This window comes from Triticum urartu, chromosome 7 (assembly GCF_003073215.2).
Source record: "Triticum urartu cultivar G1812 chromosome 7, Tu2.1, whole genome shotgun sequence".
In the NCBI taxonomy this organism is placed as follows: domain Eukaryota; kingdom Viridiplantae; phylum Streptophyta; class Magnoliopsida; order Poales; family Poaceae; genus Triticum; species Triticum urartu.
Window position 1 is genome coordinate 616,331,129 of NC_053028.1, and position 27,624 is coordinate 616,358,752.

At 41.8% G+C, this 27,624-nt stretch overlaps 1 protein-coding gene and 1 pseudogene across 1 annotated transcript; one reads left to right on the forward strand and one right to left on the reverse strand.

Annotated features, from left to right (window-relative positions):
- Nucleotides 1-2,549: 2,549 nt before the first annotated feature.
- LOC125519184 lies at nucleotides 2,550-5,038 on the forward strand (annotated as a pseudogene).
- A 798-nt stretch (nucleotides 5,039-5,836) lies between these two features.
- LOC125518111 (putative cysteine-rich receptor-like protein kinase 20) lies at nucleotides 5,837-10,493 on the reverse strand. Its single transcript, XM_048683048.1, has 8 exons — nucleotides 9,907-10,493; nucleotides 9,504-9,559; nucleotides 8,694-8,779; nucleotides 7,510-7,691; nucleotides 7,196-7,397; nucleotides 6,761-6,998; nucleotides 6,491-6,644; nucleotides 5,837-6,349 (listed from the first exon to the last, which is right to left on the reverse strand). The coding sequence occupies exons 1-8, from the start codon at nucleotides 10,351-10,353 to the stop codon at nucleotides 6,011-6,013; spliced, it is 1,704 nt and encodes a 567-aa protein (XP_048539005.1). The 5' UTR covers nucleotides 10,354-10,493; the 3' UTR covers nucleotides 5,837-6,010.
- Nucleotides 10,494-27,624: the final 17,131 nt, after the last annotated feature.

The following is a 27,624-nucleotide window of genomic DNA, read 5'->3' on the forward strand; positions in this document are numbered from 1 at the left end:
CACAACATGATCATCGAGAGCGAGCAAGAAGACCCAGTGTTTGACACTGAACCATACTATAGGCAGGGTCCTCTAGCCGAAGTTGATCACCAGCTACCGGCAACTTGGACTGTCTATCTCAGTATGCGTCAGGAGATTCGAGACCCACAGGTGCATCATCAACTGCAGAAAGATCTGATTGAGCACCTATGGAGGCTCAAGGGGGACGCTGTGTGATGAAATACGAGTTTTTATTTGTTGAACTATATAATTTGTATTGAACTATTTGTTGTTGTACTATTTTGTTGAAGTATTTGATTTTTCTGTGATGAAATATGTGATAAGAAATAATTGTGTTGATAATTGAACGCCGAGACACGGCGAAACCACGCCAAATATGGGCCTATTCTCGCCCATATGGGTCCTTTATTCGCCGAAATTGGGCCAATTTCAGCGCCTGGGGGCGAGCTGGGGGCGACGACTGGGCGCAAAACCGCCCCAGCGCCGAGTGTATCGCCGGCTCGCCCCCAGGAGGCGATTTTTATGCGTCCTAGGAGGACCAACGGCTGGAGATGCCCTAACCAAAACCTTGCTACCCTCCACCCTCCCCTTCCCTCGCCGCCGGCGTCGTCGGAGCGGCTCCCTCCATCTGATTCGGATCTGGCGGATGGAGGACCTCCCGAACACCGAACCTGTCCGGCGGGCGGAGACTCGGCTCTGCGCGCGCTGCGGCCGATGGGTGGAGCCGTGGAGGCCTGGTGGGGGCACTCAGCCGGATGCGGTGCCGGCTCTTGCGGCATAGCTAGCCGGCCGGCGGTGGCCCTAACGGCATCTATACTTCCATGAACTTCCATCCATGGCGTGACATTGGCGCGTAGGAGTCGCCGCGTCCGAGGCATCGCCGGTGGTCGACGAAACGGGTTTGACAACTAGTAAGTATAACTCTCCACTTTCAGGAGGGCGATTCTTAGTTTGCCAAATGTAGGTAACTAGGTAGAAATGAAATAAATATTCATCGGGACAAACTTCTTTGGCAAAAAGATCAAAGACCATTGGAAATTACTCCCTCCGTCCCATACATTATGAGACGGGGTAGTAACTTATTAGTCGTTTGGTATGCAGACATAATGATGTGGATGATTTTTTTTTGAAACTATGATGTGGATGAATTGGGAGTGCTTATCTTCTGACTGATGACTGAGGCAAGTTGGTTTGAAAAGTGGGTTGTAGATCTTTATATGCTAAAAGTTTTCTGCACCCATCTTCATTTCTTCAGACAACCAGAGTTTCAGTTACTTTTGCATTTAGGTCTTTGTATGGCTTTCTCTACACATAAGGCTGGTCACAATGGGGAGGAACTTAGGAGTAACATCACACACTCCAATACAACTTTGCTTATGTGGCACATATTTAATGAAGAGAGAGGTGCTTGTGGTAACTAGCTAAGTTACCGGTACATCACACACTCCAAGAAACAATGAGTCTATAACCTAATAAATACATCGTTGCATGACACTACATAGATGTTCCTACCCACTATAGAGGTAGTAACATAGTCTAGGGAAGTGTGTAAGTTACTAGCTTATGTTCTCGTCCATTGTGACCAGCCTAAGTATTACAAGTTCAGCCAAGGGTAACCTACTCTTTATTTAAAAAGGGTAACGTACTATATTGGGTTAGAAACCAGGAGAGAGACATCAAGTGTTGCTTTTGTCCAAGCAACGAATTATATGATCAACTCCTTTGTCGATGCCTATTAGCATGATATAAATGGTGATGGCGTGCTTCTTGGTGCGCCTTTTGGCTTTGCTTTAACTCCTACATATCCTGATCATCCTAGCGAAGGCTGGAAATGTCATTCTCCACCCTCAAAACAATTTTTTGAGCTATTTGGGAGGTGCAGGTCTGCAGCAACTCTCTTGGGCTGTGAAAGACAAAGATACTATTCGTATGTCAACACAAACCATACCTGATGATCCTACTAGTGTCTTTTAGGCCATTACAGAAACCAGTGGCTTAGGAGGTGTCTTACAGGGATACAGACAAGCGAGGGAACAGGACATATTTCCAAGGACGATGGTTTCCATGGTCGCCAGTGGTGGTTGATGTATGCTTGTGTTTGTGTGTAGTCCTGGCCTTCTAGTGTCGTTGTTTTATTCCAAGTCGTAGTGCTGTATGGAGGATGGTTATGTTCTTCAGTTCAGTTGCATTTTACCATCTTTTGTGGCCTGAAGCCCTGAACTATTGTCATGCTCAATGGTTTCTTTAGTGAAATCAGGGATGATGTCCTTTTTTATATATAAAAAATGTGTTTCACCTCTGTCTGCAGTTGCAAAAAATTTGTGCACTTTTTCCTTTTGTGGCATGTGCCTCCCAAAAGTGTGCAAGTATCATTTTGTTTTGCAGAGGCATCAAGGAGAGATATATGTTATGTTCTAGCTAACTATGTATGAAATGACAGTTTTTTTTTACTGTGAATATTAAATGCAGTATACAGAGAAAAATAGTAAAGCAAATCTGATGATATTCTATGTGCAGCTCCTTTGTGCTTTATTGCCCAGATATCCAATATGGCAGAGGTGATTATATCAAGCCTTGCAATCTCAGTTCTCCGAAAGGCCACATCTTCTGGCAGTGAATGGGCCGTTAATGAGTTCAAGTCGTCCTGGAATATCAAGAAAGAGCTTGGAAAGTTGGAAAGGTCACTGAGTTCCATCTGTGGTGTTCTTGAAGATGCCGAGGGCAAACAGTCAACTTCTTATGCTCTTAAAGAGTGGTTAGACAATTTGAAGGATGCAGTCTACGACATAGATGATGTTCTGGATGGCGTGGCCACCCGAGCTCTAGAGCAAAAGGTTCATACAGGATTCTTCGCTCGAATGACCCACATGCTTGCTTTTCCATTCAAATTGAGCCACATGATAAGAGATGTCCGTGAAAAACTTGATGACATAGCATCCAACAGATCAAAATTTGGATTAACAGGCCATCTAATTGATAGCCATGTATCCAGGTGCAGTAACAGGGAAACACATTCCTTTATTAATGAAAAATATATTATTGGAAGAGATGACGCTAAAGACAATATTGTCAGAGTTATATTGACTGCTGCAAACTCAAATTCTTTGTCTGTGCTTCCTATAGTTGGTTTGGGAGGCATAGGAAAAACTGCATTGGCCAAGTTGGTATACAATGATGCACGGACTAGCAAGAAGTTTGAAAGGAAGTTATGGGCATGTGTCTCTGATGTATTTGATCTTCACAAGATCTTAGATGACATAATACAATCTGGTAGCGGTGAAAGCAACAAAGAACTAAACCTGGAAATGTTACATCGCAAGTTGCGTGGGATTTTACAGGAGAAGAGATTTTTCCTTGTACTTGATGACATGTGGAATGATAAAGTTTCTGACTGGGAAGAGTTGAGAAGCCTGCTTTCCAGTGGTGGTAGTGGAAGTGTGATTGTAGTCACTACGCGCAGTTCAAATGTTGCATCCCTGGTGAAGACCCTGGAACAATATGACGTTGCAAAATTACCACATGATGAGTGTATGGAAGTATTTGTTCAGTGCGCATTCAGAGATGGCAGTGAAAAAGACCCCGATTTGCTAAAACTGGGGAACTCCATTGTTAAAAAATGTTGTGGTGTTCCTTTGGCAGCAAAGACACTGGGTTCCCTGTTGTGTAATAGTCGAAATGTTGAAGAATGGCGGCGCATCAACGAAGACAAACTGTGGAACATTGAGGGAAGCATAAATGGTATTTTGACAGCATTAAAATTGAGTTATGATGAACTTCCACCTCATCTGCGAGCGTCTTTCTCTTGCCTATCAACTTTTCCGAAGGACTACCATATGTTTACAAATCACCTTGTTATGTTCTGGATGGCATTGGGGTTGTTGCACGGGGGCAGTGAAAGCCACGAGGCGTTAACTAATGGAGCAAAATACTTCCATGAACTTCTTGACAGATCCCTTTTACAAGACCAATATATTCTTTACGATGGCAGCATTCAGAAATGTAAAATGCATGATCTCGTTCATGATCTAGCAATATCGGTGTCCAGAAATGAGTGTGCTATTGTTAGTTGTGAAAAGGTTGCAGTGTCTGAAACAGTTCGGCATCTAGTGTGGGACCGCAAGGACTTTTCAGGTGGATCTGAAATTTCCTAAGCAGCTGAAAAGGGCACGTAAGGTGAGAACTTGTGCAAGCAGATACAATTATGGCACCGTGAGCAAAGCCTTCCTCGAGGACCTATTCTCTACTTTCACACTCCTGCGTGTCTTGATTTTCTCTTCTGTTGAATTTGAAGAGCTACCGAGTTCAGTTGCAAATTTGAGGCATCTGAGGTGCCTAGATCTACAATGGAACAAGAAAATCAGAATCCTACCGAATTCCTTATGCAGATTGGTGAATCTACAAACAGTTCATCTTGGCCGGCCGGTGCAGCCAATTTGAGGAGCTACCAGGACGTATGGATGAACTTGTCAACCTTACGTTCTTGGTCCTCACGTCAAAACAAAAGAATTTAATAAAAAGTGGGTTTTGTGGTTGGTCTTCCATGGCATTCCTATATCTGAGCGGCTGCACTGAGTTAATATCACTCACAGAAGGATTTGGTAGCCTCACTGCTCTCCGAGAGTTGCTCATCTTCAACTGCCCAAAGCTCGCTTCTCTCCCCTCTTCCATGAAGCAGCTCTGTGTGCTTGAGAAGTTGGTGATTAGTAACTGCCAAGAGCTTGATCTGATGGAACCAGTAGAAGCCTTGAGTGGGCTGGGAAGCCTACATGTGCTTACTCTCGTTGAGCTTCCAAAGCTCATGGGCTTTCCAGAGAGCTTCAAATCTTGTGTGTCATCTCTTCAGCATGTCCTGATTCGCGATTGCAAAGGGGTTGAGAAGCTGCCGAGCTTCATTCGAGATTTCACCTGTCTTAAGAAAATTGTAATTCAGGACTGCCCTAAGTTGAGCAGGAGATGCACGGCTGAATCCGGGGAGGATTATCATCTCATCCGCAATATCCCTGTCATACACATCGATGGAGACACTTGCGAAGGGTAAGCTTATTAACTGCAGATTTGAATTTCTCAGCTAGTTACTCTTCTGTTCCTTCGGGGAAAAAAATATTTGAGCATATCCATCATATCATATTCATATGCTTTACCTCACTATGCTTCACGCATGTACAGGAGACACGAGGCTCTAACAAGCACATATATCATAAATCCTGATGGAAGAAACGTGTGAAGAAGTTCATATTCGGAATGAGCTCTCAGCTGAGGCACACCCTGTCAGCGGATTCCTTACAGTGTCGATTAGGTTATTTCTTCGACATGTATTTGCAACATCTGTAACACTGCTATTTGTATTGACTAAGAATAAGCTAGACAAACGGTGTTTTTATTTGTTTTGTGGTCTATATGCTCTGTTCTGGTTTAGTTTGTACTTTGCGCCTTCTTTGACATTCTTCTTCTAATACACAACGACACAGCTTTAGATGTGTGGTTGAGAAAATGAATAGTCCAGACACCTGTGCTTGAAATATAAACACAATATGTTCTTGAGGGTGCGCTTGCATTTCCTTTCTATTATGCCTTGTGAAATATGGTTAGTAAGTTGCATGAGCTTTGGCACAAGTTTGATTCATTGGCGCAGTTACATTAATGATGATCATTCAGGATTAAAGTTAAGTCTGGACGAAGCTGTCTTTTGCTGTTACAACTATTTGGCATCACTACTCTAGTGAGGCGTCGGTTTGTTCAGAGTTCAGGCAGCTGACAGTAAGCGAGATGATCATCGATGGATTGTGCTGCTTGGTGTAACACAGTCGACCAGGAGCGATTGGACAAGATTTAGAGAAGTACATCAAATGATTTTAGAAGCCTTTGGTAAGGAAAAAAACATATTTACTTCTACTTACAGAACTGATATGGGTATCTGTTGTCTGTACACACTCTGAATTCTGGACGAGGAAAGCTCCATGATCCTTCGACATCTTCCAACTATATATGGCATTGGACATTTTTCGTCACATCAAACCTCCGGGTCTACGATGATTCGAACTCTAGTCAGCACTGTGGCTGAACTCGTTATGGTTATGTCTATTGTCCGGCTTGATTGGTTTATGTATGTAACTTCACCAGCACCCCCTTCACTCAGCACGTAAGGCCGCTTAGGCTCCACTGGTAGCCTCATGCTTTCAGAGCTCAGCATTGCAGCTATGTCAGTCATGGTGGGCCGATCTGCTGGATCTTCCTGAGAACAGAGCAGTGCCACCTGAGCACATCGCGTTATCTCGGCGATGTCGTATCCGTTCCCTAGAGACGGATCCACAAGCTCACGCAACCTTTGGTCCTTCCACATATGCCAGGCCTGAAATGTTTTCCGGTAGATTAATTCGATGTTTACAGAATTGCAATGTGAATCCATACTCATAGATTAAGTATTAGCACAAACAATCATGCGCATAGAATTGTGAGAGATGCTGCTTGAAATCCATTTATCTTCACTTACATCTCGTACAAGATCGCCAACAGTATCCCCTCGCTTGTCGAGTACAGTGTTCTTTCGTCCGCTAATGGTCTCCAGAACCAAGATGCCAAAGCTGAAGACATCTGTCTTCAGTGAGTAAACTCCTCGAGATGCATACTCTGGAGCAATGTAACCACTGAAAAATAGGGGGGGGGGAAGCAGAGACCAAAACTGCAAAATTAGCACGTTTGAACACAAAATAATGGAACCTGTAATGATTGAAAAAACCAGGAAGCAGGCAGCTTCATATACCTAGTGGCCACCACCCTGCTTGTGTGCTCTTCTGTTATGTCTGAACACAGTGTTTTAGCTGATCCAAAATCAGAAATCTTTGGGGTCATGTCATATTCCAAGAGAATGTTATTTGGTTTCAAGTCCCTATGGACAATATGTAACATTGAGTGTTTGTGCAGGTAAACAAGCCCCTCTACCAACCCCTTGATTATTTTGAGTCTCTTAGACCAATCTAGCAACGGTCCTTTTATCCTGTCTGTGGAATATTGAAACAGCAAGCCTTTAGATAACATAATTTTTATATATATTCTGCTCTAAATCAAATCATCACAGTTTAAAGCAATTACAACAGAAAACAAGAACGTAGCACATCATTAACTGTACATAAGTTTGTTCACATATTTAGTCAGAAGCACGTCCTATGAAATAAATCAGATGATAGGGAAAATATACCAAATATGTGACAGTCCAAGGAACCATTCTGCATGAACTTGTAGATCAGAATCCTTTCTTTTCCATGGATGCACCACCCCAGTAACCTTATTATATTGGTATACTGAAGCCTAGCAAGCTGCAATTCATTGCTGAAATCAGATAATGTTGCACGGTGATCGAATCTTTTGATGCCAACCACAAATCCTTGGGGCAACTGACCCTGCAATGGTTACAAATAGAGTTTAGACAACATTCTCATTGGAAAGATGCAGATCATAGATTCATAGGCATTTACATAATTAGTTAGTTTCTTTCTATTGGTTTACAAATACCTTGTATGCTGTTGCAAATCCACCAGACCCAAGATATCTCTTCTCTGAGAATTTATCTGTAGCATCCATGATTTGAAAGTAGCTGAACTCTGTGAATCCTGGGTAATTTTCTAACGTGAGCATACAAAGCTTCACTAGTTCTTTGTTGTCGAGGGTTTTCTGTTCTTGCGTGCCTACAATTCCTGTGTCATGAAAAATCCATCCTTGTCACTAATGGAGTTACAAACTTAGTCAATACTGATATGACTAACATAAATACATAATACAAATATGCTGTTAAGAAACAGAATACAAATATGATGTGAAAATACTCCAGTTCCTTTGTCACGCAGATCATCGAATTATCATTTGTAGCAGCTCTAGCTTGTGAAACTTGAAAATAAACTGAAATTTAATAGAAGATTTCATGGATAATATTGTGTTGGGTCTATCATTAAAGTCCTTCCTTTATAATGTCATCTACTCCCTCGGTCCCATAATATAAGAGCGTTTTTGACACTAGTGTAGTGTGAAAAACACTCTTATATTATGGGACAGAGGGGGTACTACTAAATGAGTTATGTATGTATCTAAGAACTTTTGAAGCGTAGATCTGTATTTTCAAAATTTCAAAAAAAATTGTAGTTAGTTAGTTAGACTTCCATGGAATGTGTTTATTAATTTCAGTTGACCACAACGAATCATGTGGTGATCCAGAGTTCACTCATGGTTCATCAGAACAATCATACAGACATTTTTTAATTCTTGTTGCATAATATCCAAAAATATGAACACAGATATTACGATGCCTCATGGGCATAGCAAAGCAAAGCAATTTCGTAATCCGTGAAGCACATAACACCATCGTAAAACTTTAGCCTCTTAGTCTGATACTCCTTCCGTTTCTTTTTAGTCTGCATATAACTTTCGTCTGAAGTCAAAATATCTTCACTTTGACCAAAGTTATAGAAAAAAGTATCAACATTTACAAGGCCAAAGGGATATCTTTAGATTCATTATGAAATGTAGTTTATATTATGTATATTTGATATTGTAGATGTTGATATTCTTTTATACAAATTTGGTCAAAGTTGGTGAAGTTTGACTCGACACAAATCTTATATGTGGAGTAAAAAGGAACGAAGGAAGTACTTAAGTTAACGACTACTACCATTAGGAAACTCAAAGAAACAATTACTTCTTACCTAGTGACGGATGTTCCCGAACATTGCAGAGTTTGCGAGCTCCTTGGACACGTATCTCAGTAATATCTAAAACTCTTGCTGCAAACCTGAAAACAGGTAAATCTCATCATTAGTCTTGAAAATAGGGAAGTTGCTGGTTTAGAGTGTATAGCTAAAGAACTCATGCATGATTATCAAAATATTTAAGAAAGAAAATAATCATGCTAATATAAGGTAGAAATTTGTTGAAACATCAACCATAGTTAAATAAATTATTATATTTTCTCGTAAAAAAATAAAGCCCACATTTTGATTTCAAGTTGATTGATCTGATATGCATCCTACCTTTCAGACGTTGTAACATGTACCTGCAAACATGTACTCCCTCCGTTCCAAAATAGATGACTCAACTTTGTACTAAAGTTAGTATAAAGTTGGGTCATCTATTTTAGAATGGAGGGAGTAGTCACTATCTTGAAACAAGCTTTCACCCAGTTATATATCTAAAGCCCAAATGGACGAACCGAATACGGTCAACAATCAACTTCTCCCTTCATTTTCAGATATATAAAGCATATTTTGACTATCCAAATTCGAGTTTTGACCAAAACTAAGCACTTTTTTATCTTCCTGATTTTGTAACTGCTAAAAATATGTTATAAAATGTGCATGTATTTCTGGATGGAGAAAATAGTTTTCATCTGTCAGCATCCAATTCCAACGTGGTTCACCTTCTACAAAGCCACTGTGTGAACAAACATGATAATTATGGATCGAATATACGAAGGATCATTTACCAAGTAATCTACTACATGTTGAACATTATCTAACCTGACACGGTGGTTTGAACCTTCTATGAATATACCGTCGACCTGCTCCGCAGCTTCCTGGACAAGGATAGCGAAAACGGCAAATAGTAAACCATCGGACTTTTATGAATGAGAGGTCGCCATTTTACATCTTGTGATAATGAATAATGCACTCATTTTCCTTAAAAAAAGGTACTGTATTAACCACGCACAAGTATAAGTACTCCTGCCCACTAAATTCAGATAGAGTTCATATCAAGTTCTTTATTTGTGCAGTAGAAAATTGCGATTGGACTCCAATTCAGAGGCAACTATGCTCATGATCACTGGAAGTCTGGAACAGTCGCGGATCAGTTCAGTCGAATTATAATCAAGTGTGTCCCTCTAAATCGGTGTTTCCCCCATAATCCCAGAAACATGGGTACCTGGACACGATGAGTGTTTGTAGAATTGTCGACGAGGGCGATGAGCGGGATGAGGCGGATGAACATGTCGATCTCGTGCTGCGCGGCGCGGAGCTCGTTGCCCATCCGTGCGCCGAGGAGCAGGCGGCGGAGGTAGCTGCAGTCCTGGCACGCGGTCACGAGCGCGTAGCACCGCCGCAGCGCGCTGCGGAGCTGCTCCAGCGGCCGCCTGGTGGCCTCCCGCCGCATCAGATCGGCGAGCTCCGGCTCCTTCAGCAAGCCGCCGACGAGCTCGACGTGCTGCGCGAGCTGCATGCAGGCGTCCCGGTGGCGGCGCGCAGCCAGGGCGGCCTGCACGACCATGGAGATTAGCCCGAGCGCGTCCACGCCGACTAGCTGCGCCACGTTGGAGGCCTGACCCAGCGTGACCCACAGGCTGCTCGAGGGGCTGCCCCATGGGCTCGCCATCGCTGCTGCTTTCCCCTCCCGTGCGCTGCAGCCTCGTGGTCGTTGCCGCCATTGACAGCATGGTTATATTTGGTGAGCTTGTATGTGGACGCAGACTTTGACTGACTGGGATTTACCGATGTGGTGTCACACTTCTGACTCCCCAGGCCGGCAAGCCCTCGCACACGTTTTTTATTTAACCCATAGGCATACATAAACTCACTCACTCGTATGAACACACCCATAGACCATAGCCCTATAAGTACTGACGGAGCTAGGCAACTTCTTTTGAGGGGGCCAAACATAAATATAGACATTTTGGGGGAGGGGGGAGGGGCAAAAAACTCTACTTTTTCTCATCTTTCTCTCCAAATTTTTTTTCCTTCACATATTTTACAAAAGCTGGGGGGGGGGCATGGCCCCTGTAGCTTACAACATAGCTCCGCCATTGCCTATAAGCATTTTTTTTCCTAAAAAGTGATTGCAGCTACCGAGCTCCACTGCTCTTAGTATTTGAAAATTTTAAAAAACACACTTTTGGTATTGAAAATAATCTCAAAACAAATACGTGGATACATACACATATTCCTAAGGCCTGATAAAAATCTGGAAAAGAAATGATTTGTATTTTAGGAAATACAAAAAAGAGAAATTTCTGACAGAAATGGCACCCTTTTATCCTATATACTGTCAGAAATTTATTTATTTTCCTATAGCCCAAAACAAAGTGAGATTTTTACCGAAACTTGACACGTGCAATCGGAATGTGTATATGTATCCTCGGGAAAATTTCATATTTTTTAAAACTTCAAAAACCCGAATTTCAAAGTGTTCAAATATAAAGAGCAGTGAAGCTCGGTTGCTGCAACGCATCTCCCCCTTTTTTCTTCTTGAATACGACCTCTATAAGCACCTCCGAGCGCTGAACCGGCACATCATATTGTGATTGCCGAAGCCGCCACAAACGCTTTCGTAGTCAACAGTAACGTCTCCTTTCACCGAACGTGCATCACTAGAAGACTTGAAATAAATCCAGATAGATGTGAGCACTAGTGTAAGTTGGGACTTGAACCCTAATGGTCTGAAATAGTTAGGAAAATGCGAGCACGCCCATATATACAACACCGTTGCAATACCTCCCATCACCCCCTGCTCCTAATCCGGTCCGATGGCGCACCATATTGCCAGGGATATGCTCTCCTCCACCATGGTTCAAAGCTCAGAGGCGACGTGATAGGTGGGAACCCTATGAACGAGTTCACGCCCGAGGGTGGCCCGATCTTCACGTTGTAGGATCGAATCGGGAGGGATAACTAGCTGCAAGCAGCCGGGATAACTAGCTTTATACCTGCCAAGGTTGGATGCAACCCGTACATTGGGGATGGCTGACCGAAGTTACAAGAACTCCAACCCGATGTCCGAACAATCGCAGAATCACAAACCGGGACTAATCCACACAAAACGGCCGGAACCGTAGAGCACGAACTAGGGGGAACCAGAGGCTCCTTCTCGCGAATCCGAATGAACTCACAAGAGCAAAGGTAGCAAGATCTTTCGGGTCTCTCTAGCAGTCTTGCTGCATAAGCTTGTAGCTCAATGATTTGACAAAAGGTTTTTCAAGAGGATGGGGGAGATGGGGTTTTATAGCAGGGACAACCCTCCTTGGGTAGGTGTGAAAATGGTTTAAAAAATAAACAGGTTTGCATGGATTTCTTGGGGGAATAAGCAGTCAACTTTGGGAGTTGTTGGAGAGCTCCTCAAAAATTCGCAAAGCCTTGACAGCCTGGACACCTTCCACGAGAATGACTACAACTTTTGACTCACAACTCCAAATGATGTGAGGTTTTTTGCATTGGAAAGATAATTTGATGTAGCTTCTGTTGATGTACTCCTATAGCCCCGTCTCTCCACCACATGGGTGTGGCACACCAAAACATTAGAGGTAAAAAATGACAACATCAGCTTCACTTGAAACTTGTTTCCTCCAAACTTGTTCCTCCAAACTGGTTGCTTCAAGAGCTCATAGGTTGTTGGGTTTCTTCCATGTGATACCTAAGTTCAACCAACAACAATGGGGATGAAATCATAGTTGTGTCATCAAGGTTATAAGGTAAACTTAAGTTAGCTTTCACCTGGTCACTTATTAGTTTGGCATGACTTCTTGTGATTGGACCTATAATTGTTGGAGACTTATCGATGGTTGTGGTGTCCTCATCATCCTCCCCCTCCTCAAAAGGAGTCATCCTCGACTCTGATGGTCCAAAGTATGAAGAGAGGTCGTACACATTGAAAGTTGAACTAACACCATAATCCATCGAAAGGTCAATCTTGTAGGCATTATCACTTATCTTCGCAAGCACTTTGAATGGACCATCTCCACATGGCTGCAACTTGCATTTGCGTTGATCCGGGAAACGATCCTTCCGCAGGTGCACCCACACAAGATCACCTTCTTCAAACAACAGCTTCTTTCTTCCCTTGTTTGCTCGTTTTGCATATTGTTGAGTCATCTTCTCAATATTTTCTTTGGTCTTCTCATGAATTTTCTTCACGAAGTCAGCACGCTTACTTGCATCAAGATTTGTTCGCTCCTGCAATGGTAAAGGCAAAAGATCTATGGGAGCAGCAGGATTGAAACCATAAACAATTTCAAAAGGACAAAATTTAGTGGTCGAATGTACCGCCCTGTTGTATGCAAACTCCGCGTCGGGGAGACACTCTTCCCACATCTTCAAATTTTTCTTTAAAACTGCTCTCAGCATCCTGAATAGTGTGCGGTTGACAACTTCGGTTTGTCCATCTGTTTGTGGGTGGCATGTAGTGGAAAAGAGAAGCTTTGTTCCTAGCTTTGCCCACAACATTTTCCAAAAATAGCTCAGAAACTTGGTGTCACGATCTGAAACAATAGTGCATGGTACTCCATGTAGCTGCATGACTTCCCTGAAAAACAAATCAGCAATGTGTGAAGCATCATCGCTCTTATGACACGGGATAAAATGAGTCATCTTGCTAAACCTATCAACCACCACAAAAACGGAATCACTCTCTCTCTTAGTATGTGGTAATCCAAGAACAAAATCCATAGAAATATCTTCCCAAGGTGTGCTAGGAATTGATAAAGGCGTATAAAGTCCATGAGGGTTTAAACGTGACTTAGCTTTGCCGCAGATCTCACAACATAGCACATAGCGCTCAACATCACGCCTCATCCTTGGCCAAAACAAATGGCCGATCAGCACACTCTCAGTTTTTTTGCTCCAAAATGTCTCATGAGACCACCAGCATGAGCCTCCTACAAAAGCAACAAGTGAACAGAGCAATCTGGGATGCACAATTTGTTAGCTCGAAACAAGAATCCATCATGCAAGTGAAACTTTTCCCAACCTTTCCCCTCACTACATTTTGAGTGTGGTTCAGCAAAACATGGGTCATGGACATACAATTCTTTAATGCTTTGCAACCCAAGAATTTTAGTATCAAGTTGTGAGAGTAAAATATGGCGTCTAGACAAAGCATCGGCAACAACATTATGTTTTCCTTTCTTGTACTTGACAATATAGGGAAAAGATTCTATGAATTCACTCCATTTTGCATGTCTACGGTTCAGTTTTTGTTGACCTCTAAGGTGCTTTAAAGATTCATGGTCGGAATGTATCACAAATTCTTTAGGCCACAAATAATGTTGCCATGTTTTCAAAGATCTCACAAGAAGTGCATATAATTCTGTCATAAACTGAATAATTTAGAGTTGGACCACTTAGTTTCTCACTAAAATATGCAATAGGCCTACCTTCTTGCATTAGTACGCCTCCAATACCCACACCACTTGCATCACATTCAATTTCAAAAGTCTTACCAAAGTTGGGTAGTGCAAGCAATGGTGTAGATGTCAATTTTTCTTTCAGCTCTTGGAAGGCCTTCTCTTGTGCATTTCCACTTGAAGGGAAATCTTTCTTGGTTAGCTCATTCATTGGGGCAGCAATGGTGCTGAAATCCTTCACAAACCAGGCGGTAGAAACCAGCAAGGCCAAGAAAGCTTCGTACTTGGCTTACATTTTGTGGAGGCATCCACTCACGGATGGCTTTGACCTTCTCCTCATCTACCTCCACACCTTTGACCTGAAACAACAAAGCCAAGAAACACAACTTTTCTATGCAAAATGTGCACTTTTCCTTGTTAGCATATAATTTCTCCTCTCTTAGGACACAAGCACACACCGGATGTGTTCAACATGTTCATCCAAAGTTTTGCTATAAATCAGGATGTCATCAAAGTAAACAACCACAAACTTGCCAATGAACATTCTAAGCACATGATTCATTAATCTCATGAAAGGTACTAGGTGCATTTATCAATCCAAATGCATAACTAACCACTCATACAAACCAGATTTTGTTTTGAAAGCAGTTTTCCATTCATCACCCTCTCTCATTCTAATTTGATGGTAGCCACTTCGCAAGTCAATTTTAGAAAAGATGGTGGCGCCACTAAGTTCATCAAGCATATCATCAAGCTAGGTATGGGGTGCCTATACCTCACGGTGATGTTGTTAATAGGCCTACAATCACAACACATTCGAGAAATTCCATCTTTCTTTGGTACTAAAAGAAACGGGTACACAGCACAAGGAGAGAGACTTTCCCTTACATAACTTTGTTTAGTAGGCCCTCAACTTGTCGCTGAATCTCCTTGGTTTCCTCCAGGTTTGTGCGGTATGGTGGTCGGTTCGGCAATGGGCTCCTGGACCAAATCAATTTGGTGTTCAATGCCTCTTTGTGGTGGCAGCCCCAGTGGTATCTCCTCGGGGAACACATCTTCATACCCCTGCAAAATTTCAGCAACAACACTAGGAGTGGTAGAGGATAATTCATTAGTAGAAAGAAAATTGTCCTTGTACAAAAGTACAAAGAACATGGAATTGGGTTCTCTCAACTCTCTCATATCCCTTTTCCTAGCCATCATAACTAATCCCTGTTTTTCCCATGTCTTGGTCAATTTAAGCTGTGGGGTTTTATTTGGCTTTGGATTCTCTCACTCACTATGTTGGTGGATGTCACTCAAGTGTTTCTCGCTCACTCTCTCTTTCTTTAGATCATCCATCAATATTTCTTCGGGTGTCAAAGGGAGCAAAGATATGCGCTCTCCCTCATATTGGAACGAGAGACGATTAGTACGGCTGCTGCTGATTTGCACATCACGATCATACAACAAAGGTCTTCCCAACAACAATTGGCATGCTTGCATTGGCACCACATCACATTCCACTTGATCTTGATACTTCCCAATGGAAAACTGAATGGTGACTATGTTGCTTACTTGAAGTGTACCACAATCACTGAGCCATTGCATCTTATATGGACTTGGGTGCCTTCTTTGTTTTAGCCCAATTTCTCTATCAAATCTGAACTTGCAATATTTTTGCAACTGCCATTGTCAACAATAATTCTGCAAACCTTGTCCTTGATGGTGCCACGGGTGTGAAAAATATTATGTCGCTGCCCTTTCTCTTCTCTAGCTGCATTAACACTAAGAACACGATGGGAAACAAAGCAATCTCCCATGTCGGCCTGAATATCACAACCACTCTTCTCGCCCTCTTCATCCTCATGATCATCCGATGCTCCATTATCTACATGCTCACTCTCAGATTCCCATTCACCTTGTTCATTCACAAAGAGAACTCTTTTGTTTCGACATTCAGAAGAAATGTGTGTTGGAAATATGCCCTAGAGGCAATAATAAAATGGTTATTATTATATTTCCTTGTTCGTGATAATTGTCTATTGTTCATGCTATAATTGTATTAACCGGAAACCGTAATACATGTGTGTATACATAGATCGTAATATGTCCCTAGTAAGCCTCTAGTTGACTAGCTCGTTGATCAATAGATGGTCATGGTTTCCTGACCATGGACATTGGATGTCATTGATAACGGGATCACATCATTAGGATAATGATGTGATGGACAAGACCCAATATTAAGCATAGCACAAGATCGTGTAGTTCGTTTGCTAAAGCTTTTCTAATGTCAAGTACCATTTCCTTAGACCATGAGATTGTGCAACTCCCGGATACCGTAGGAATGCTTTGGGTGTATCAAACATCACAACGTAACTAGGTGGCCATAAAGGTGCACTACAGGTATCTCCGAAAGTGTCTGTTGGGTTGGCACGAATCGAGACTGGGATTTGTCACTCCGTATGATGGAGAGGTATCTCTGGGCCCACTCGGTAATGCATCATCATAATGAGCTCAATGTGACTAAGGAGTTAGCCACGGGATCATGCGTTACAGAATGAGTAAAGAGACTTGCCAGTAACAAGATTGAACGAGGTATGGGGATACCGACGATCGAATCTTGGGCAAGTAACATACCGATAGACAAAGGGAATTGTATACAGGATTGATTGAATCCCCGACATCATGGTTCATCCGATGAGATCATCGTGGAACATGTGGGAGCCAATATGGGTATCCAGATCCCGCTATTGGTTATTGGCCGGAGAGATGTCTCGGTCATGTTTGCATGGTTCCCGAACCCATAGGGTCTACACACTTAAGGTTCAGTGACGCTAGAGTTGTTATGGGAAATAGTATATGTGGTTACCGAAGGTTGTTCAGAGTCCTAGATGAGATCCCGGACGTGACGAGGAGTTTCGGAATGGTCCAGAGGTGAAGATCGAGATATTGGACGAAGGGTATTGGAGTTCGGAATTGTTCCGGGGTACCGGGTGACGACCAGCGTGTCCGAAAGGGGTTTTGGAGGCCCTGGCAAGCGTTGGGGGGCCTTATGGGCCAAGGGGAGGGGGCACATCAGCCCACTAAGGGGCTGAGCGCCCCTCCCACCCCATCTCACGTAACCTGGAGAGGTGGGGGCACCTCCCCTAGGGCAGCCACCCCTCCCGGCTTGGGGGGCAAGTTTCCTAGGGGTGGGGGCACCCAAATCCATCTAGGGTTTCCCCTGTGGCCGTCGCCCCTACCCTAGGGAAACCCTAGGGCGCCTCCTCCTCCCCCCTTCCCCCTATATATAGTGAGGGAGAGAGAGGGCAGCTGCACCCTTCCCCTCTCCAACACCTCCTCCTCCTCCGTAGCGCTTGGCGAAGCCCTGCCGGAGAACCACGAGCTCCATCACCACCACGCCGTCGTGCTGTCAGAGTTCTCCCTCAACTTCTCCTCTCCCCTTGCTGGATCAAGAAGGAGGAGATGTCCCCGAGCTGTACGTGTGTTGAACACGGAGGCGCCGTTGTTCGGCGCTTAGATTGGAATCGACCACGATCTGAATCGCTGCGTGTATGACTCCACAAACCGCGTTCTTGTAATGCTTCCGCTTAGCGATCTTCAAGGGTATGAAGATGCACTGCCTCTCTCTCGTTTCTAGTATCTCCTAGATTGATCTTGGTGACACGTAGGAATTTTTTTGAATTATTGCTACGTTCCCCAACAGTGGCATCATGAGCTAGGTCTATGCGTAGATTCTATGCACGAGTAGAACACAAAGAAGTTGTGGGCGATGATTTGTTCAATTTGCTTACCGTTACTAGTCTTATCTTGATCTGGCGGCATTGTGGGATGAATTGGTCCGGACCGACCTTACACGTACGCTTACGTGAGACTAGTTCCACCGACTGACATGCACTTGATGCATAAGGTGGCTGGCGGGTGTCTGTCTCTCCCACTTTAGTCGGATCGGATTCGATGAAAAGGGTCCTTATGAAGGGTAAATAGCAATTGGCATATCACCATTGTGGTTTTGCGTAGGTAAGAAACGTTCTTGCTAGAAACCCATAGCAGCCACGTAAAACATGCAACAACAATTAGAGGACGTCTAACTTGTTTTTGCAGGGTATGCTATGTGATGTGATATGGCCAAAAGGATGTGATGAATGATATATGCAATGTATAAGATTGATCATGTTCTTGTAATAGGAATCATGACTTGCATGTCGATGAGTATGACAACCGGCAAGAGCCATAGGAGTTGTCTTAATTTATTTATGACCTGCGTGTCAATGAAAATGCCATGTAATTACTTTACTTTATTGCTAACCGTTAGCCATAGTAGTAGAAGTAATAGTTAGCGAGGCAACTTCATGAGGACACGATGATGGAGATCATGGTGTCATGCCGGTGACGATGGTGTTCATGCCGCGCCTCAAAGATGGAGATCAAAGGTGCAAGATGATATTGGCCATATCATGTCACTTTATGATTTGCATGTGATGTTTGTCATGTTTACATCTTATTTGCTTAGAACAACGGTAGTATAAATAAGATGATCCCTCACTAAAATTTCAAGAAAGTGTTCCCCCTAACTGTGCGGCGTTGCGAAGGCTCATTGTTTTGAAGTACCACGTGATGATCGGGTGTGATAGATTCTAACATTTGAATACAATGTGCGTAAGCCAGATTTACACATGCAAAACACTTAGGTTGACTTGACGAGCCTAGCATGTACAGACATGGCCTCGGAACACGAGATACCGAAAGGTCGAACATGAGTCGTATAGTAGATACGATCAACATGGAGATGTTCACGGTTGATGACTAGTCTGTCTCACGTGATGATCGGACACGGCCTAGTTGATTCGGATCATGTATCACTTAGATGACTAGAGGGATGTCTATCTGAATGGGAGTTCATTGAATAATTTAATTAGATGAACTTAATTATCATGAACATAGTCTAAATTTTCTTTGCAAATTATGTTGTGGATTAATAGCTCGCGCTTTAGCTCTTTGTTTTAATACGTTCCTAGAGAAAGACTGATACGTCCATTTTGCATCATGCTTTTATATCGATATTTATTGCATTCGGGGCTGTTATTACACATTATGTCACAATACTTATGCCTATTCTCTCTTACTTTACAAGGTTTACATAAAGAGTGAGAATGCCGGCAGCTGGGATTTTGGGCTGGAAAAGGAGCAAATATTAGAGACCTATTCTGCACAGCTCCAAAAGTCCTGAAACTTCACGGAAGACGTTTTCAGAATATATAAAAAATACCGAGTGCAAGAAGTTCACCAGGGGGGCCACACCCTGCCCACGAGGGTGGGGGCGCACCCTACCCCCCTAGGCGCGCCCCCTACCTCATGGGCCCCCTGGTGGCCCTCCGATGTCCATCTTCTGCTATATGAAGTCTTTCGATGAGAAAAAAACCCAGAAGCCATCTCCTCGGACAAAACTCCGCCGCCACGAGGCGGAACCTTGGCGGAACCAATCTAGGGCGCTGGCAGAGCTGTTCTGCAGGGGAAACTTCCCTCCGGGAGGGGGAAATCATCGCCATCGTCATCACCAACGCTCCTCTCAACGGGAGAGGGCAATCTCCATCAACATCTTCATCGGCACCATCTCCTCTCAAAACACTAGTTCATCTCTTGTATCCAATTCTTGTCTTAATGTCCGGGATTGGGGCTAGTAGGTTGCTAGTAGTGTTAATTACTCCTTGTAGTTGATGCTAGTTGGTTTATTTGGTGGAAGATCATATGTTCAGATCCTATATGCATATTAATACCCCTCCGATTATGAACATGATTATGCTTTGTGAGTAGTTACGTTTGTTCCTGAGGACATGGGAGAAGTCTTGCTATTAGTAGTCATGTTAATTTGGTATTCATTCGATATTTTGATGAAATGTATGTTGTCTCTCCTCTAGTGGTGTTATGTGAACGTCGACTACATAACACTTCACCATTATTTGGGCCTAGAGGAAGGCATTGGGAAGTAATAAGTAGATGATGGGTTGCTAGAGTGACAGAAGCTTAAGCCCTAGTTTATGTGTTGCTTCGTAAGGGGCTGATTTGGATCCATATGTTTCCTGCTATGGTTAGGTTTACCTTAATACTTTTGATGTAGTTGCGGATGCTTGCAATAGAGGTTAATCATAAGTGGGATGCTTGTCCAAGTAAGGACAGTACCCAAGCACCGGTCCACCCACATACCAAATTATCAAAGTACCGAACGCGAATCATATGAACGTGATGAAAACTAGCTTGACGATATTCCCATGTGTCCTCGGGAGCGCTTTTCTCTATATAAGAGTTTGTCCAGGCTTGTCCTTTGCTACAAAAAGGATTGGGCCACCTTGCTGAACTTTATTTACTTTTGTTACTTGTTGCTCATTACAAATTATCCTATCACAAAACTATCTGTTACCACTTATTTCAGTACTTGCAGAGAATACCTTGCTGGAAACCGCTTATCATTTCCTTCTGCTCCTCGTTGGGTTCGACACTCTTACTTATCGAAAGGACTACGATAGATCCCCTATACTTGTGGGTCATCAAGACTCTTTTCTGGTGCCGTTGCCAGGCAGTGAAGCGCCTTTGGTAGGTGGAATTTGGTAAGGAAAAAAATTATATAGTGTGCTGAAATTTACTGTCACTTGTTACTATGGAAACTAATCCTCTGAGGGGCTTGTTCGGGGTATCTTCACCCCGACCAGTAGAGCAAAGAGTTGCTCCTCAACCTACTGAACCTACTGAAAATGAAAATGTCTGCTTCGAAATTCCTTCGGGTATGATAGAAAAACTGCTAGCTAATCCTTTTGTAGGAGATGGAACAAAGCATCCTGATGAGCACTTAATATATGTGGATGAAGTTTGTGGATTATTTAAGCTTGCAGGTGTACCCGGAGATGTTGTTAAGAAGAAGGTCTTCCCTTTATCTTTGAAGGAAGATGCATCGACATGGTATAGGCTATGTGATGATACGGGGTCATGGAACTACAAATGATTGAAATTGGAATTTCATCAGAAGTTTTATCCTATGCATCTTGTTCATCGTGATCGCAATTATATATATAATTTTTGGCCTCGCGAAGGAAAAAGCATCGCTCAAGCTTGGGGAGGCTTAAATCAATGTTATATTCATGCCCCAATCATGAGCTCTCAAGAGAAATGATTATTCAAAATTTTTATGCTCGGCTTTCTGATAGCAATCGCACCATGCTTGATACTTCTTGTGCTGGCTCTTTTATGATGAAGACTATTGAATTCAAATGGGATTTATTGGAAAGAATTAAACGCAACTCTGGAGATTGGGACCTCGACAAAGGTAAGGAGTCAGGTATGACACCTAGGTTTGATTGTGTTAAATGTTTTATGGATACCGATGTTTTCCGTAAATTTAGCACTAAATATGGACTTGACTCTAAGATAGTAGCTTCTTTCTGTGAATCTTTTGCTACTTATGTTGATCTCCCCAAGGAGAAGTGGTTTAAATATCATCCTCACATAGAAGTAAAAGTAGCTGCACCTATTAAAGTTGAAGAAAAGACTATCACTTATAATGATCCTATTGTTCCTACTTCTTATGTTGAGAAACCACCTTTCCCTGTCAGGATAAAGGATCATGCTAAAGCTTCAACCGTGGTTCGTAAAAGCAATATTAAAACTTATACACCTTCTGAGAAAATTAAAGTTGAACATGATATTGCTATTGTTAAAGATCTCTTGGCTGATAATATTGATGGGCATGTTATTTATTTCTGTGATGAAACTGCTAGAATTGCTAAACCTTGTGCTGAAGATAAACCTAGACCTACGGTAGGCATGCCTGTTATTTCTGTTAAAATAGGAGATCATTGTTATCATGGTTTATGTGACATGGGTGCCAGTGCTAGTGCAATACCTATTGGCCTATATAGAGAAATTATGCATGATATTGCACCTGTTGAGTTAGAAGATATTGATGTCACAATTAAACTTGCCAATAGAGATACTATTTCACCAATGGGAATTGTTAGGGATGTTGAAGTCTTGTGTGGGAAAACTAAATATCCTGCTGATTTTCTTGTTCTTGATTCCCCACAAGATAGCTTTTGTCCCATTATATTTGGTAGACCCTTCTTAAACACTGTTAATGCTAAGATAGATTGCAAAAAGGATGTTGTTACTATAGTTTAGATGATATGTCTCATGAATTTAATTTCTCTAAATTTAGTAGACAACACCGTGAAGAAGAATTACCTAGTAAGGTTGAAATTATTGTTCTTGCTTCTATTGCCGTACCTCCTAGTGATCCTCTAGAACAATATTTGCTAGACCATGAAAATGATATGTTTATGAATGAAAGAAGGGAAATAGATGAAGTATTATTTAAACAGGAACCTATTCTGAAACACAATTTGCCTGTTGAAATCCTAGGGGATCCTCCTCCACCCAAGGGTGATCCCGTGTTTGAGCTTAAACCGTTGCCTGATACTCTTAAATATGCTTATCTTGATGAGAAAAAGATATATCCTGTTATTATTAGTGCTAACCTTTCAGAGCATGAGGAAGAGAGATTATTGAAAACTCTGAAGAAGCACCGTGCTGCTATTGGGTATACTCTTGATGATCTTAAGGGCATTAGTCCCACTCTATGTCAACATAAAATAAATTTGGAAGAAGATGCTAAACTAGTTCGTGATCATCAACGACGGCTGAATCCTAAAATGAAGGAAGTGGTAAGAAAGGAAATACTAAAGCTCCTTGAGGCAGGTATAATTTATCCCGTTGCTGATAGTTAGTGGGTAAGTCCTGTCCATTGTGCCCCTAAGAAGGGAGGTATTACTGTCGTTCCTAATGATAAAGATGAATTGATTCCTCAAAGAATTATTACAGATTATAGGATGGTAATTGATTTCCGCAAATTAAATAAGGCCACTAAAAAGGATCATTACCCCTTACCTTTTATCGATCAAATGCTAGAAAGATTATCCAAACATACACATTTTTGCTTTCTAGATGGTTATTCTGGTTTCTCTCAAATACCTGTGTCAGCCAAAGATCAATCAAAGACTACTTTTACTTGCCCTTTTGGTACTTTTGCTTATAGACATATGCCTTTTGGTTTATGTAATGCACCTGCTACCTTTCAAAGATGCATGCTGGCTATATTCTCTGACTTTTATGAAAAGATTTGTGAGGTTTTCATGGACGATTTCTCCATCTATGGATCTTCTTTTGATGATTGCTTGAGCAACCTTGATCGAGTTTTGCAGAGATGTGAAGAAACTAATCTTGTCTTGAATTGGGAAAAGTGCCACTTTATGGTTAATGAAGGTATTGTCTTGGGGCATAAAGTTTCTGAAAGAGGTATTGAAGTTGATAAAGCCAAGGTTGATGCTATTGAAAAGATGCCATGCCCCAAGGACATCAAAGGTATAAGAAGTTTCCTTGGTCACGCCGAATTTTATAGGAGGTTCATTAAGGACTTCTCAAAAATTTCTCGGCCTCTGACTAATTTATTACAAAAAGATATACCATTTGTCTTTGATGATGATTGTGTAGAAGCATTTGAAATACTTAACAAAGCATTGATCTCTGCACCTATTGTTCAGCCACCTGATTGGAATTTACCCTTTAAAATTATGTGTGATGCTAGTGATTATGTTGTAGGTGTTGTTCTAGGGCAAAGAGTTGATAAGAAATTAAACATTATTCAATATGCTAGTAAAACCCTAGACAATGCTCAAAGAAATTATGCTACTACTGAAAAAGAATTCTTAGCAGTTGTATTTGCTTGTGATAAGTTCGGACCTTATATTGTTGATTCTAAAGTAACTATTCACACTGATCATGCTGCTATTAAATATCTTATGGAAAAGAAAGATGCTAAACATAGACTTATTAGATGGGTTCTCTTGCTACAAGAATTTGACTTACATATTGTTGATAGAAAGGGAGCTGAGAACCCCATTGCACACAACTTGTCTAGGTTAGAAAATGTGCTTGATGACCCACTTCCTATTGATGATAGCTTGTCATGTTACAACGTCTAATAACACCATCTACTCCTTCTCATACTGCTCCATGGTATATTGTTGCTAAGTTTATACCACCTAGTTTCACGTACCAGCAAAAGAAAAAGTTCTTCTATGATTTGAGGCATTACTTTTGGGATGACCCACATCTTTATAAAGAAGGAGTAGATGGTCTTATTAGACGTTGTGTACCTGAGCATGAACAGGAACAGATCCTACACAAGTGCCACTCCAAAGCTTATGGAGGACACCATGCTGGAGATAGAACTGCACATAAGGTATTGCAATCTGGTTTTTAATGGCCTACTCTCTTCAAGGATGCCCGTAAGTTTGTCTTATCTTGTGATGAATGTCAAAGAATTGGTAATATTAGTAGACGTCAAGAAATGCCTATGAACTATTCACTCGTTATTGAACCATTTGATGTTTGGGGCTTTGACTATATGGGACCTTTTCCTTCCTCTAATGGATATACACATATTTTAGTTGCTGTTGATTATGTTACTAAGTGGGTAGAAGCTATTCCAACTAGTAGTGCTGATCATAACACTTCTATTAAAATGCTTAAAGAAGTTATTTTTCCAACAGTTGGAGTCCCTAGTTATTTAATGACTGATGGTCGTTCACATTTTATTCATGGTGCTTTCCGTAAAATGCTTGCTAAGTATGATGTTAATCATAGAATTGCATCCCCTTATCACCTTCAGTCTAGTGGTCAAGTAGAATTGAGTAATAGAGATCTAAAATTAATTTTGCAAAAGACTGTCAATAGGTCTAGAAAGAATTGGTCCAAGAAACTTGATGATGCATTATGGGCCTATAGAACTGCATATAAAAATCCTATGGGTATATGTCTCCGTATAAAATGGTTTATGGAAAAGCATGTCATTTACCTCTCGAACTAGAACATAAGGCTTATTGGGCTATTAAAGAGCTCAATTATGATTTCAAACTTGCCGGTGAGAAGAGGTTATTTGATATTAGCTCACTCGATGAATGGAGAACCCAAGCCTACGAAAATGCCAAGTTGTTTGCTACCTCTTGAGCACTGCGTTGGTTTTCCCCGAAGAGGAAGGGATGATGCAGCAAAGTAGCGTAAGTATTTCCCTCAGTTTTTGAGAACTAAGGTATCAATCCAGTAGAAGGCTACGCGCGAGTCCCTCGCACCTGCACAAAACAAATAAATCCTCGCAACCAACGCAAATAGGGGTTGCCAATCCCTATAAGGCCACTTACGAGAGTGAGATCTGATAGATATGATAAGATAATATTTTTGGTATTTTTATGATAAAGATGCAAAGTAAAATAAAGGCAAAGTAAATAGCAAAGGAAATAACTAAGTAGTAGGAGATCAATATGATAAAGATAGACCCGGGGGCCATAGGTTTCACTAGTGGCTTCTCTCGAGAGCATAAGTATTCTACGGTGGGTGAACAAATTACTGTTGAGCAATTGACAGAATTGAGCATAGTTATGAGAATATCTAGGTAAGATCATGTATATAGGCATCACGTCCGAGACAAGTAGACCGACTCCTACCTACATCTACTACTATTACTCCACTCATCGACCTCTATCCAGCATGCATCTAGAGTATTAAGTTAAAACAGAGTAACGCCTTAAGCAAGATGACATGATGTAGAGGGATAGACTCATGCAATATGAAGAAAACCCCATCTTGTTATCCTCAATGGAAACAATACAATACGTGCCTTGCTGCCCTTATTGTCACCGGGAAAGGACACCGCAAGATTGAACCCAAAGCTAAGCACTTCTCCCATTGCAAGAAAGATCAATCTAGTAGGCTAAACCAAACTGATAATTCGAAGAGACTTGCAAAGATAACCAATCATACATAAAAGAATTCAGAGAAGATTCAAATATTATTCATAGATAGACTTGATCATAAACCCACAATTCATCGGTCTCAACAAACACACCGCAAAAAGAAGATTACATCGAATGGTTCTCCACAAGAGAGGGGGAGAACATTGTATTGAGATCCAAAAAGAGAGAAGAAGCCATCTGGCTACTAACTATGGACCCGTAGGTCTGAGGTAAACTACTCACACTTCATCGGAGGGGCTATGGTGTTGATGTATAAGCCCTCTGTGGTCGATGCCCCCTCCGGCGGAGCTCCAGAACAGGCCCCAAGATGGGATCTCGTGGATACAGAAAGTTGCGGCGGTGGAATTAGGTTTTTGGCTCCGTATCTGATTGTTTGGGGGTACATAGGTATATATAGGAGGAAGGAGTACGTCGGTGGAGCAACAGGGGGCCAACGAGGGTGGAGGGCGCGCCTGGTGGGCGCGCCCCCTACCTCGTGGCCTCCTGTTTCTTTTCTTGACATAGGGTCCAAGTCTCTCTAGTCTTGTTCGTTGAGAAAATCATGTTCCCGAAGGTTTCATTCCGTTTGGACTCCGTTTGATATTCCTTTTCTTCAAAACCCTAAAACAGGCAAAAAACAGCAATTCTGGGCTGGGCCTCCAGTTAATAGGTTAGTCCCAAAAACAATATAAAAGTGGATAATAAAGCCCAACAATGTCGAAAACAGTAGATAATATAGCACGGAGCAATAAAAAATTATAGATACGTTGGAGACGTATCAAGCATCCCCAAGCTTAATTCCTGCTCGTCCTCGAGTAGGTAAATGATAAAAACAGAATTTTTGATGCGGAGTGCTACTTGGCATAATTTTAATGTAATTCTTCTTAATTGTGGTATGAATATTCAGATCCGAAAGATTCAAGAAAAAAGTTCATATTGACATAAAAATAATAATACTTCAAGCATACTAGCAAAGCAATTATGTCTTCTCAAAATAACATGGCTAAAGAAAGTTATCCCTACAAAATCATATAGTCTGGCTATGCTCTATCTTCACCACATAAAATATTTAAATCATGCACAACCCCGATGACAAGCCAAGCAATTGTTTCATACTTTTGACATTCTCAAAACGTTTTCAATCTTCACGCAATACATGAGCGTGAGCCATGGATATAGCACTATATGTGGAATAGAGTGGTGGTTGTGGAGAAGACAAAAAGGGAAGATAGTCTCACATCAACTAGGCGTATCAACGGGCTATGGAGATGCCCATCAATAGATATCAATGTGAGTGAGTAGGGATTGCCATGCAACGGATGCACTAGAGCTATAAGTATATGAAAGCTCAAAAAGAAACTAAGTGGGTGTGCATCCAACTTGCTTGCTCATGAAGACCTAGGGCAATTTGAGGAAGCCCATCATTGGAATATACAAGCCAAGTTCTATAATGAAAGATTCCCACTAGTATATGAAAGTGACAACATAGGAGACTCTCTATCATGAAGATCATGGTGCTACTTTGAAGCACAAGTGTGGTAAAAGGATAGTAGCATTGTCCCTTCTCTCTTTTTCTCTCATTTTTGTATTTTTTGTATTTTTTATTTGGGCCTTCTCCTTTTTTATGGCCTCTTTTTTTATTTGGGCTTCTTTGGCCTCTTTTATTTATTTATTTTTTTCCGGAGTCTCATCCGACTTATGGGGGAATCATAG